General features: G+C 40.7%; 1 protein-coding gene across 4 annotated transcripts in view; it reads left to right on the forward strand.

The window, feature by feature from the left end:
• PTPRO (protein tyrosine phosphatase receptor type O) overlaps positions 1 to 14,254 on the forward strand; it is a 143,529-nt gene that overhangs the window by 95,551 nt on the left and 33,724 nt on the right. For all 4 annotated transcript variants that reach the window (XM_072999780.2, XM_078376378.1, XM_072999779.2 and 1 more), the window contains exons 9-15: positions 2,875 to 3,068; positions 3,631 to 3,742; positions 4,489 to 4,640; positions 5,567 to 5,687; positions 8,989 to 9,128; positions 10,589 to 10,721; positions 13,048 to 13,168. In XM_072999780.2, the coding sequence (XP_072855881.2) occupies positions 2,875 to 3,068; positions 3,631 to 3,742; positions 4,489 to 4,640; positions 5,567 to 5,687; positions 8,989 to 9,128; positions 10,589 to 10,721; positions 13,048 to 13,168 (973 nt within the window). The remainder of the gene's footprint in view (positions 1 to 2,874; positions 3,069 to 3,630; positions 3,743 to 4,488; positions 4,641 to 5,566; positions 5,688 to 8,988; positions 9,129 to 10,588; positions 10,722 to 13,047; positions 13,169 to 14,254) is intronic.

Below are 14,254 nucleotides of genomic sequence, written 5' to 3' on the forward strand. Positions count from 1 at the left end.
AATGTAACTATCCTGTGTACTCCCTGTACCCTGTAATGCCAATAAAGGTTTCTGTATGTATGTACATAATCCCTGAAATTTGGAGGGTCTGTCCAGACCTTATGATTTTTCTTTTTACAAACCTTTTTTTCATTGTAAAAGCTCCCTTACACCCTCTAGTGGCCGTTTGTTTAAAATTTAAAAATCGAGGTATGAGGGTCGGAAATGTTGCAAGAGCTCAAAAATAGCCAAAGTGCCCCCTACAGAGTACAAGGAAAATTTCCGAGCTGTTCTTTTTTTTGTGGGGGGTGTTATTTTTTTTAAAGTGTGTAAAAGTCTTGGTGTACTGCAGGTGTACTAGCTGGATCCAAGGGTGCTGGGGTGCATATTTGGGTTCTGGGAGGCACATGTAGCCTGCATGTTGCCAACCGTTGCTTCGAGACCATTCACTGAGTTAAGCATTTTCTGTCTGGCTTTTCAGGGATCAGAAGGTGTAGAACAATCGTTCTGCTCAGCATAATGAGGTGCTCATCCAGTACATCTGCTGTGATCCCAGCACTAATATCTATCCACAAGTTGTGTTCCTATGCGGGAACATGACATGCAAAAAGGAGTTACAATCTAGGGGTGGGGGCAGGTCTGATTCATAATTAGAACAGTGAAGAAGTGTTGCCAGTGTCTCCTTTATGGTTGAAACAGTATGTAGAAAATTTGGTAGGCTGACACATAAATGCATGCAATACGCTATATATAGAAAAGCAAATAAATCATTGGAGCATGGAGCACTGCATGTACCATGTGCTGAGGACATATGTATGGTGGTTCTTTAGCTCTGGAACAGCCTCCCAACCTTTTTTTGGCCATTATGAATTTAATGCATTCTCTGGGACATTTCGTATTGGGAAAAATTCGCTGACCGAAACACGGTTTCCCATAGGAACCGATGCACCCAGTCCTATATACCTCCCAGGCGCAATGCATCCTGGGGAAACTTGCTTTGTATTGCGAAAAAAATCCATAAACCAAGGCATTATTTTCAATGGATTTTCAGTTGTAAACCAAAAATTATGTTAATCGAGGCGTTCGTAAAACGAGGCACCACTTAGGGCAAATCAGGATTGTACAAGTCACATAACAAACCTTAGAAAAGTTATTTCAAATCTGTGGCCCTCTTCAAATGTGCCAGGGTCTGGGTGAATTAAAATCAATAGTTTTTAAATTAAAAATCAGATTTTTAAAAAAATTAACTTGGATTTTTAAAATTTAAATCAGATTTTTTATATTTTAAACAAATTTATTTTAATGAAATACTTTTGGATGAAAAAATCTATCTAAAGATAGTTTTCTATATAAGATACATTATAGTTAAAAGGTTATTCAGCATGAAAGAACTCAGTTACGTAGCATGAGGCTGTATATTCATGCAATATTTACATTTTTTTGTAAACTAATTAAATGAATCCAAGTTATTCAAGCTCAGGCAACCTACTTTTTCACAGTAAAAACGGTATAGTATAAACCGTTGAGGAAAAGACTTTAATCCCATTTTTGTTCTGCGAGTCATTGTAAAATTAACACATTGAAGTCAATGTACAATGAACATTACCTTAAATGCTGGGTCTGAAAATTGCTTGGAGTGAAATACAGTGGTGCCTCATATTGCGACGTTAATTCGTTCCAGCTAAATCTCTGTTGAATGAAAATGTCGCAATGCGAAATAAAAAAGCCCATAGAAATGCATTAAAATGTGATTAATGCGTTCCTATGGGCTTAAAACTCACCATTCAGTGAAGATCCTCCATAGCACGGCCATTTCTGGTGCCTCTTAAGCGAGGAATCCGTCCCAGAAAACAGCGGGTGGCCATGTTTTTTTCCCAGAGGCCATTTTGAAACCACCGATCAGCTGTGCGAAAATGGTCACTTTGCCATGCTCGATCATTGCAAAGTGAAAATACCCCATAGGGAACATCGCAAAATGTTCATCGCAAAGCAATTTCGTCGCTAAACAGAGCGATCGCTATTCGAGGCACCACTGTATATCTGTATCAGGCTGTGAGGAGGGAGGGCCAAGCAGTAGAAATGAAAACGAAACCTTCTGAGCAGTTTACAAATCTTGGGATCTTTGTGCACATAACTTGAAGGGTTTTTTTTTTGTTTTTTTAAAGATATTTTGTTTAACCACTTCATTTAATAAACATTGACATTTAAGCAAATACAAGAATAAGTAAGCTACCGTGTTTCCCCCAAAATAAGACAGTCTTATATTAATTTTTACTCCAAAAAATGCATTAGGCCTTATTTTTCAGGGGATGTTTTATTTTTTCCATGTACAACAAACTACATTTATTCAAATACAGCCATATCTTCTTTTGCTTGCTGCACAAGGGTGGAGGGCAGGGTTTCACTTAACTGGGGCTTTTTTTTCTGGTAGGACTTATATTACGAGCATCCTGAAAAATCCTACTAAGGCTTATTATCAGGTTAGGTCTTATTTTCAGGGAAACAGGGTATATAGTATTATTGTATTAGTTAAATAAAACAATTTAAGTAGTTCTCCAAATGGGTGTGATTAATGTATTAAACTAAAATCAGTTCTGATATAGCTGTTTTGCTAATCTGGCAGGTTATTATTCTAAATATGAAATTTTTGTCCGGTTGCAAATATTAAAGATTATAAGTACCAGCAAGAATTAGTCTTTACATTTAAAAATCATGATTTAAATTGAGTCTTACTGACTAGTAAATTAAATCTACCCTGGCCAGGGACCCGAAGGAGTTATATAGCCCCTGTTGAGAATGGCTGCTCTAGAATACATATATGTGCACACATGCATAGAACCTATCTTTGCTACTGACTGTAAGACATACAAATATCTTTTAATTTCTGTTTTATAGTGCCAACAGGAATAAAGGATTTAACTCTGTATCCCTTGGGGCCCACTGCTGTGGTTCTCAGCTGGAACAGGCCTTTCCTTGGTGTCTTCCGCAAATACATTGTGGAAATGTTTTATTTCAATCCCTCAACAATGACTTCAGAGTGGACGACGTTCTATGAAATAGCAGCAACTGTCTCTTTGACGTCATCTGTGGTAAATATTGGGTACAGTCATGCCCGGACTACTTCACTGAAATACTTCTACAGATATATATATATATTTTAAAAAAATATCTACTGACATTCTTGTCCCTCTTATTTTATTTTTATCTTATTTCTGGTTTGGATGCATTAGGTGGCTAGTAAGTTATTCCATTTCTGCTCTACCTTTCCTCTAATGAACTCTGAGTGGTGTACATGGTTCTTTCTTCTCCAATATCTTCACAATAAGCACGTGAGGTAGACCAGGCTTTTAAATATATATATTGTCCCAAGGTCATCCAGGATGTTTCATGTCTCAGAGGTTCAGGCCTCTCTGCTCCCAGTCCAGAATTTTGATGATTACTCCAGATTGTATTGTTGATTAGCTATCAGAAATCTCCATCAGTTGATCTCCAAAGAAGAAAGAGGAAGAAGGCCATTAAGGGATGCTTGTTTGTTTACCATGGTTATGGCCTTAACATCATTGTCAAATCCTGTTTTTTTTCATGCACTGACACTTCCTTCCTTCCTTCCTCACCCAACCTCTGCCCTTCTTCTTGTTTACACCTCTTCAGAGAATAGGCAGCCTGCTACCTGCCTGGTATTATAACTTTCGTGTTACCATGGTGACCTGGGGAGACCCTGAACTCAGCTGTTGTGACAGTTCCACCATCAGCTTCATAACAGGTAAACCCAGATTTGATGAACGCTCGACAAGAAGTGTGTTGAGGTTTATCCTTTAATACAAGGCTTTGCGTTCAAATAGAGGTGAACAGAAATGCTTTGCCAAGTCTTTCCACGGCCTTCCTTCGTACAGAGATGAAACTCACAAAGCCAGCTCTGCCATTGGCTAGAACAAGGTGGCTATCTTGGGCAATGGATGTTGGAGCAGCAATGGCAGGGCTGTTCCAAAGCACGTTGTTGCTCAATTTGGAGCAGCAGACGATTGGGATAGGATTTTTAGGACTATTAAGTCCCATAATGTTCATTTCTGTGAGTTCTATTTGACTTACGGCTTACAGACACCCAAATGTGGCTTGTGTGGGAGAAAAAGGCCTCAGCTAGAAGGTTTTGAGACTTAGCTAGGCTTAGCTCTCTCTGAGCTTTCTGTTCTTGCCCTGATGCTAGCTGGGAGCTTCCTTTCTGAGCAGGAAGTTGGGGGAGAGCTAGGACTAGCTTAGCCTCAAATCTGAAAATCCCTTCGTCCAGAAGTGGCACAGCCCACCCCACTTAAAATAAGGAATACAATATGGAAACTGAATTTATTTTGGTATATGAGGTAGACAAGTCCCATCTTCCTCATCCGTGGTAGTAATCATTGCAGCACTTAGAACAATGAATAACTTAATTCAATGCCATTATGCCTGAGGCAGCTGCCTCTCTCTGTTGTTGTTGATGATGATTGTGATGGGGTTGTTTGTTCTCTCTGGTAGCTCCAGTATCCCCTGAAATCACTTCGGTTGAATATTTCAACAACCTTCTCTATGTCAGCTGGATTTACGGTGACGACAACACAGACCTTTCCCATTCTCGAATGCTGCACTGGATGGTTGTTGCAGAAGGAAGGAAAAAGATAAAGAAGAGTGTAAGCCTGAACGCCTTGTGCTTCCTTTGAATGCTGCATCCAGGGAAAGAAATGTTCACGTAAAAACAAAACAAAAGGAAAACCCTGATGCTTGATCACAACAATGCAGTAGAGATCTGTTTTCTTCTTTGTTTTTCCCTAGTAAATATTTTACAAGGAAGTGTGGCAATATGTCCCTCATTCCTGGTACTTCCTATTCACCATCTCTGTTTCATCCCTATTTTGATCCATTTAAATGGCAATATTAGAGCGTCAGGTTGTAGGACGCAATTCGGAAAATAAAAACACCCAGTTTTCAGTCCATATAGATTCTCATAATAATGAAAAACACCAAGACTACAAAGTAAGAGCAGTACCAAGTTGATGATGAGCAGAATTTTGATGCAATGTCTTGAAGTGCAACTGTGGAGTTGGGCCAGGCTTGTGAGCCATTTAGCACCATCTCCTGTTTTGTTCAAGAGATCCAGAGCTAAAGCATGCCGAATAAATGAGATACAGCCTCTGCTTGAAGACCTCCAGTGCAGGAGAACCCCCGTGGATAAAATGGCTCCATTATCTTGAGTACCCATTGGTCCTCCAGATGTTTTCAGCATCAGCACCCAACATCCCTGGCTGATCATGCTGGCTGAATTTCTAGGAGTTAAGAGACAAACCATCTGAAGGACCAAAGGTTGACAACTGATATAGAAGGATGATGGAGTTTGAGTGGCTTCAGATATTTTAAACAGAGATGGGGAAGTTCCTTCCTAGAATACCTTGGCCAGCTGAAAAAAAAACTTTTCCCATTTCTGTTTCTAGATAGAGACAGAAGACTAGTTCTGTGGAACCTACCTCTACTTGCTTTATAATGCTCAAAACAATTCTGCTTCCTTATTTTATGGAGATGTCTCCTGTACAGGAAGTATTTAACCCACTGCTTGTTTTAGGTGACACGGAATGTTATGACTGCCATGCTCAATCTGCCTCCGGGGGATATCTATAATCTTTCAGTAACCGCTTGCACCGAAACGGGCAGCAACACCTCTGCTCTTCGGCTTGTGAAAGTTGGTAAGTCCTTCTCTTTAGAGGTGAGTCATCACCAGGTGAGCTTGTGTGTGCTTAGCACAAACTTGTGACATCCAGAAGCAGGAAAAGTGAACAAATGGTGTCCCATTAAGGCTATGGGACAGGATGAAACTGGTACCTGAAGAGCCAGACTCTTTGTAAAAGAGCAAGAGGTGTTCTTAGACCCTCCCCAACAGTTGTATAAATGTAAATTTGTCTGAAAACGTGTTTTTTCATATATTTTCAAAAAAAGTTTTTTTAAAAAATTTCAAAACAAAAATAAAACTAAAATGAGAAAATGCATGGCAGGAGAGATAGCTAGGCAATAGAAAGTTATCCTGATATCCATATACAGTGGTGCCTCACTTAACAACGTTAATTCGTTCCAGCAAAATCACTGTAAAGCGAAAACATCGTAAAGCAAAATTAAAAAACCTATTGAAACGCATTAAAACCCAGTTAATGCATTCCAGTGGGCTAAAAACTCACCGTCCAGTGAAGCTCTTCCATAGGGCGGCCATTTTTGGTGCCTGTAAAGTGAGGAATCTGTCCCTAAGCACAGTGGGGAGTCATTTTGAGCACCTGGTGGCCATTTTGAAAACCCAACAATCAGCTGTTTTGATTGTCGTAATGCGAAGAATTGGTTCCCTTTGCAAAGTGAAAAAAACCCATTTAGACCATCATTTTGCGATCGCAATTGCAATTGCAAAAACATCGTCGTAGAGTGGATTCGTTGTAATGTGGGATAATGGTTAAGCGGGGCATGACTGTAGTTGGATTTGGACTGCACCCTTAAAGAAAGAAGGACGTTTAAACTATATGAACAAATAAGTGAAGATAATTGGTTTCAAAAGCCACAGTGAGCAAGAAAAGCTGCCCTAGGACTTCAGATTCTGACAGAAAATGAAAAGGGAGTAGAAATTTTAAAGGATTCCTTTTTGAGGAATCACAATCATCTTAGAACTGCAGAGTTGGAAGTGGATTATCGAGTCCAGCCCTTATGAAGGCAGAACAGTGGGGAATCGAACTCCCAGCCTGTGTGTACCTAAACCACAGAGCTACCCAACAGGTCTAAGTATGGCCTTCAAAAATATCGGGCACCCTTAATTGCGAGGAACATTTGTTAATTGGTTTTCATAAAGCAAGAACAGATTTATTTAGGCTGAAGAATAATAGCCTCATCCCAGCTGGGCTAGACCCATGGAATCAGCAGGAGTCACATAAGTGGTGACTGAATTACAAGTCAACAGTTTGTTCAACAAGTCTACTTATTTGAGAGCAGCTGCTGGATTTAAGCCAATACATGATTATGCAAAACGCAGAGAGCTAAATTTAGGGTTGCAATCATGAAAATGGAAATGAAATGAGTGTTTTGCTGATGTGGCAATAATGGCAGATAGTGAAAAGTGCTGAGTGTTTTTTAAGTTCAAGAAATTCGATGTGTTCAGAACCACGCCTGAAAATGGAATAAAAGTAAACAAAGTGGTCAAACAAGGAAGAACATAGGAAGTTGGCTTATAGACCATTGGTCCAGCTAGCACAGGTTGGCAGGAATAGCTCTTCTGGTTTTCAGGAAGGATTCTTCTCCTAGTTGTCTGTATGGCATCTGCCCAGGTCATGAATATTAATGTGAGATCTGCATAGACCAATGGGAGTGCTGGAGGGGCGGAGCCATGAGATATAAGAGATTCAGCAGGAGGAGGGGGAGCTAGTTAGGGAGATTGAGAGTTTATGGAGTTTGGGCAAGGGAGTGATGGTTGAGAGTGGATGAAGGAGGATGTTTGTTAAACTGCTTGAGCTATCATCATCTGTAACAATAAACAATTTCTATTTGGTTCTATTTAAAATGACACATGGCCTGGATCTCTATTATTAATAATATTTAATGTTGATGTAATCAACTGGTGGCAGCTGAAAGACACGTAGCATGAGCTCTTAGTTTGGTGAAACAATCAGGGACTGGTTTCAAGCTTTTTGCAAGGTATACCAGCTGACCAAAGGGGGAAATATCTTTTGGGGGAAAAAGTAAAAATGAATATTATGGGTACAATCCAGTTGGGGGTTGGAAATGCTAATCTTCTGGACTACAGCTTCCAGAATTTTCCAACAAGCTGCTTCCAAGTTCTCAATCCACTTGATAGTCCCTAGCTGAAGTAGACCAGTTGAATCAATGAGGCTTGCACAAGTGGCTTATGCAAATCCAGTTCTTTCCAAGATTTAATGTAGTTGGAACTAGCAATTGTACTAATCCTGTAATGCACATGCATTATATAAAAGGGAGGGAGAGAACCACTCTGTATGGATGTGAAGCAAAGTTGATGGATAAAATGAAAACGTGGAGGTAGTAGGCTTTCTGCTGCGATATAAGCTTTGGCAGGTGCCCAAGAATGTTAGCTACTAATTCTAACAAGTGAAAGAAATGAGTTGAGAATTGGCCGAAAGCTCAGAGCGCATGACGCAGGTCTACTAGATGCCACCATTAGACCTTTACCATTTGGATGGAATCCAGTTATAAGTTGCAACTAAAGCAGGCCCATTGAACCAATGGAATGGAACTTATGGAGGAGTTGGCCCACCAAATCCCTACTGGTTCCTAGGTCTACGCCAGCTGCAATTTACTGTTGGATTTCAGCCTACATATTGCATATGAGAAACCCATTAAAATAATTGTCTTAAGGAAGATGGATATAAATTGGAGAAGACATATGGTCAGCTCTAAATTTGCAAGCCAAAACTAACAAACATGCATGCTTGGGAAACAATTCTTTGTTTCGGAAGCTTGCTTTGCTTTGCATAGATAGAGGCTGTTGTATTTCACCTCACCTCCCATGAATATGATTCAGGGCTTCAACCACCTCAGATTGACAGTAATTTGGGGTCCAGCCTAGATAAGATGATAAGAATATGTGTTTGTCTCTTCCAGCTAGGAGTCATCAGCTACTCTTTCTAGCAGTTGGTGTAAGGATGCTTTGATGGAAATTGTGCAAATATAATGCATCTTTGCAAAAGCACATACAAATGCCATCACAAAGACTTCACTGAAAAAGGAAGTGCAGTAATCACTGAACGTTGAAGCAGAAAAGGCAAAAAGAATCTACTACTTAGAAACATCTTCCTGTTTTAATATCCTCCCTTTTCGTTGGCTGGTTTCAGTTCTGGAATCAGCTCTGGGAAGAGTGAAAACATCTCAGTAGAAAGGGAGTGCAGACTCTTGACTCTTCAGCTAGTTTTGTCTGCCACACTTTTCTGTTGGACACAGAAGGCCCCTAAAATGTTTTTAACAGGCCTTTTCTCTTACCCCCAGACCCAGCTCCCCCACGATCGCTTTTTGCTGTGAACAAGACTCAAACATCAGTGACTCTTCTGTGGGTGGAAGAGGGAGTTGCTGATTTCTTCGAAGTCTTCTGCCAGCAGGCTGGCACAGGCCAAGACAAAAAGATCAAGGTATGCATTTCTCTTTTACCTGTTTTTTGGTTGAGCCAAAACTGAAAGGAGCCTTCATTCTAATTAACCTTAACTCTGGCAGTTTGTAGTGGAGTGTAATCTGATTACTTCAGTCTGTTAAGAAGTTCACTGTGTAGAAAGTATCCCTTAGACCTAAACATGTGGCATTTTTCATGTGAGTTTTTAATGACAAAGCATCTTATGGCATGTTAGAGATGGCAAACATTATTTTAATTTAAGCTTTGATAGTTGTAGTCCACCAAAATTTCTGTTAAATAAAGCTTATTAGTCTTTAAGACATCATAAGACTCTTTGACATTTGGCTCCTTCAGAATAACACCCTTACCTGCTCTGAACTGGAAATATTGTTATAGAATTTATCTTGTATTCTGTTCAAAGGTTAACTGGGGTTTCATAATGGAGTTTATTGAAATGCATAGCTTGTTGTATTATTATTTATGATTGTAAATGGCTTCTGAATATTACCTCAGACGCGGTCTAAAAGGAAGCCAAGCATAAAAATGTCTTCTCACCCATTGTATTGCTGCTCTCACTGAGGTTTCTTTCCCGTTACATAATGTATCGTGAGCTTTCACTTCCGTTGTAACATGCCCAGGGACTGCCAGACCCTTCTTAGTGACTTGATGCTTTAAAAGAGAGAGAGAGAGGTGGAGACTAAGGTTGGTTCTTCCATCTGCATGCTCTGGCTTCATCCAGGCCTAGGACACTTCTTGTGGTTTATCCATCTGCAGTTCTTTTAGCTCATATGTGTGAATGAGCAATCTCCAAGATTCCTGTCCTCAACAGCTCTTCTCAGGTCTTGCAAACCCAAGCTTCTGGAAATCAGTCCATCTCATGTTTGATCTTCCTCTTTTTCTTCTGCCTTGCACCCTTCCCAGCATTACTGACTTTTCCAAAGAATCCCACCTTCTCATGAAGTGCCCAAAGTAGGACAGCATCAGTTTCAGCATTTTGGCCTCCAGACAATAGTTCAGGCTTGATCTGATCTAGGACCCACTTGTTTGGTTTTCTGAGCAAGTCCACTGTCTTGCCTTCTTAAAGCTCTCCTCCAGCACTACGTTTCAAGCAAATCAATTTGCTTTTTTACTGTTTGGGGAAAGGGAGGCAATTTGTATGTAGTCTGCAAATGTTTGGGTGTGGGTTTCCTCTCGTTGTACCCACAAGAGACATGTGATGAAATGGCCCTCTTGTTGCTTCACTAGGTTGTGGGCATCTTGAGTCACATGCAGGGCAGCATCGCAGAGGTTGCGAAAGCAGTTTGAGGGCAAACTGACATTGAAGTGGCAGATTCCTGATGCACGCATGACACACAACTAAGGATGAACTCACAAGCCCCATGTGTCAACAGATGGGGCCTAAAATTCAGTGGTTTGAGCTCAGACTGAGGGATGAGCAATGGATCACTAACCGCACATTCCTTTTCCTCTCCACACATACAGGAACCTGTTACTGTTTCTTCACACGTAGTGACAATCTCCAGTCTTCTGCCTGCCACATCTTACAACTGCAGCGTGGTCAGCTTTAGTCACGACAGCCCCAGCGTTCCGACCTTCATTGCTGTCTCCACTATGGGTGAGTTGGAGTCTTCTAATTGTCCATGGATTTCTCAGTTCCTTTATTATTTATTTTGTTTAAAATATTTATACGGTGCCTAAAAAAATTACAAGCCAAAGAATAAACGATTACAATGTTTTTTAAAAAATTAAACCCATATCATATTAAAATTCTGAATAAGAACTATATTAAAAACACAGGTAAAACACATGATAAAATTCTCCCTTTAAAAAAAATACTCTCGTCATTTAAAGGAAAACCTACCTAAAGATGTTTTGTCTTCTTGTGGAAGGAAGCAGAGATGGGCCAGCCTGGCCTCCCATGGGAGGGATTTTCAAAGTCTTGGGGCAGTTACAAAGAAAGGCCTCCCTCGTGTCCCCACCAAATGTGCTTGGGAGGATAGTGGGATCAAAAGAAAGGTCTCCTCTGATGATCTTAATACCTGTGTAGGCTCAAACAAGGGAGATACACCCTTTATGACCCCACCTTTCCAATGGTGCTGTTAGAGCAGGACTTTGCATTAGAAATCTTGCCCCCTACTCAGCAAGTATAAGCAGGAGAACTTCCTGATGGAGCAAAACTAGCTTGCAACACTAAGTGAAATCATATTGTTTCCCATCAAGAAGAGAGAGTTGGGCAATACGGTGCTTAAATTGAGAGTCTATCATTTCCTAAATGCACCATTGTTCTTTTTCAAAACAGGGGAAAAAAGCATTCTGGTTTCCCCTTTTTCTCGACTTCTGAAAAACAGCTTATTGCTTTCTCTTTCCAAGTCTAATTTCAAGCATAGCTTCGTCCATGGTGTGGCAAAACAGTGACTAATCACTGAAAAAAAAAACGATGCCATTTTAAAACTAATGAGAGCAGTGTCAAATGAAATGTTCAGGTGTTTTGCCGAGTGTTCTTAAAGCAGATGGATTAGTATTTTGAAATACTATATAAGTTGCTGGGATGGGAACAGTGTAATGGAATGCATATCAGAACTGCAGTGGATTTGGGAACTGGGAGATTTAAGATGGGGGGGGGCTCTGTGGTTGCTTTAGAGCAAACACTGATTTTTTAAAAAGGCATAACTTTTCTATGTCTTTAAAGTATGGTCAGACTTTGCCCTCATGCTAGATCATGTAGATCTTGGTGTGACTTTGGAAATTTGTTACTGATCCTGCATCGGTGCCAATTTCTGAGGCAGCTGAGAAGTAGACCCAAGAATCTGAACTCACTTGGGTAGTTTGTTTTTTTCCCTGTCAATAGCATCCTTAAATAACTGCTTTCCAATAGTTTTTGAGATTACCTTTCAAACAAAAGCACCTGTTCTCTGTAGAACATAGCTGAACAATTATTTTCTTTTCACATCTGTATTTGTACGTGGAAAAGACATTGTAAAAACGGAATCCAAACATTAGCCTTATCGCTAACACTGTATAGACAGTCTATGATGACAACAGCCTCTGGTAGGGACTTATGGGCATGGCACAGAGGTGTGCCTTGCATTGTAGAAGAACCCTCATATGTGCGCTTAGCATAGGCGATGGGAAATGCGCCCTCCTGTCTTCTCTCTTCCTCTCCCTTTTTGTCTTTATGCCATCACCCCCTCTCTGTCTTTCCTGTCTCCTTCCTGCCTTACAGGCTGCAGGGGGAGGGATAGGTCACCCTTGCTAGAAGATTTTTGATGTTATGCTGATGTGGAGGTTGCCTGACCTCAAATGTAAAGCCACTCTCAGAGAAAGGAATGATCATTTGTAAAAATTAACAAAAATTCAGAGCCTGGAAGTAACACATTGCAGGTATCATTACCTGTAATTTATTATGTTTTTAAAAAAATAAGGGCATTTTGACATTCCTCTTGGAAAGTAAAATCCTACTGGCTCATCACGTCTTTCATGGAATTAGTCATATTTCCTCCTTAGCTTTTTCATTTCCATTTTGCAGCTAAAAATGCTTGGCCGGGAAATCATGAAAATCGTGAAAGCTAGTGAATAATCTCACAGATTGCTTTTTAATAGCAACAAGTCACTTTCTTAAGACAGCCTAACAATTAGAGTCGTAACACATTATTATTTTTTAAAGCAGCTTCCCATACTCTGTGTTAGTCACTTTTGGCTAAAATCGTATTTTGGAATTTTGTACACACAAGGAAAAGTATGTTTTTGCTTAGTGTCTGGCGTGCAAAGGTATAGGATAGAGCACACGACACACAGATGACTGAGCATGCAGTAAACGGCTGCAGAAATTATGCACATGATTGTCAGTTTATGCTGCATGATCCGAATATGATTCTAACTCAAATGATCACCATACTGGTGTCCTGTGTGTTCATTAACCTACAGTCTTTCTTTCTCTGCAGTTACCGAGATGAATCCCAACGTGGTGGTGATCTCCGTCCTAGCCATTCTGAGCATTCTGCTGATAGGGTTGCTGCTTGTAACTTTAGTTGTCCTTCGCAGGAAACACCTACAAATGGCCAGGTATTTTAGCTTGCTTTGTAGTGCTAGGGAAACGTGGAGAAGAGAAGGAGGGAACAATTATGTGCATTGGTGGGATGCAATCTTAAGTGTCCTGTGTTCTAAAGAACCCAAAACATCTCGTAAGACAACGATTCTCAACTAGAGATAGGCACGGACTGCTGTTTTGGCAGTTTGTGCCAGTTTGTTCTTCGGCGGAACCGGTGTTCAGGGTTTCCCAGCTCCACCTCCTCTGGCAGGCAGCCACTCAGAGGCATCACCCTGGCTTCCCTGCCCTGCCTCCCCAGTGCACTGAGTGGGTGCTTGCCAGAGGAGAGCCAAAGTACAAAGCAGCACAAACTCTGTTCAGTGGTTCCTGGCAATCCCTATTTTCAACCTCTGATATCTTACATCCAACCACTAAGTCTATCAAAGAAGAGACCCACCCTAAAAGAAGCAATCCCCTTCTTTTCCTGTGTGTCCAGTTATTCTGTTGATATAGCTATCATTTCCATTAAGTTCATGGGCAGAGCGAATGAGTAATTAGGAGAAACATCAAGGCAGAATTCTGTTTTTATGGCATACACAATGCTCCATTGCATAGGCGATGGCACTCCCTCGCCTTCCCGTTTTCACAAATGGAAGCTCCGTTGCTTGGATGGGACAATATCTAACTTTTCCAGCCGCAAGCTGGAAAATGAGCACCAGGCCCAGGGAGCAGATACACATTTGCTTTTGTTAACAGGAGCATCTGAGTGTCCAAAGTCACTACTAGCATGTCTGAAGCTTGCACACAGACACTCTTGCAGGAGGATGTGGGGAAATCTGAGAGGGTGAATTCTTAGTCATGGTTATTAAAACGTCGCAATGTGAAATAAAAAAGCCCATAGAAATGCATTAAAATGCATTAATGCGTTCCTATGGGCTTAAAACTTACCGTTCAGCGAAGATCCCCCATAGCGCGGCCATTTTCAGTGGCTGTAGAGCAAGGAATCCATCCCAGAAAACAGCAGGCAGCCATTTTGAAACCACCAATCAGCTGTTTAAAAACCGTCGCTTTGCGATGCTTGGTTCCCGAAGCAGGGAACCTATCATCGCAAAGTGAAATTC

The sequence above is a fragment of the Pogona vitticeps genome, chromosome 5, assembly GCF_051106095.1.
Source record: "Pogona vitticeps strain Pit_001003342236 chromosome 5, PviZW2.1, whole genome shotgun sequence".
Classification (NCBI taxonomy): domain Eukaryota; kingdom Metazoa; phylum Chordata; class Lepidosauria; order Squamata; family Agamidae; genus Pogona; species Pogona vitticeps.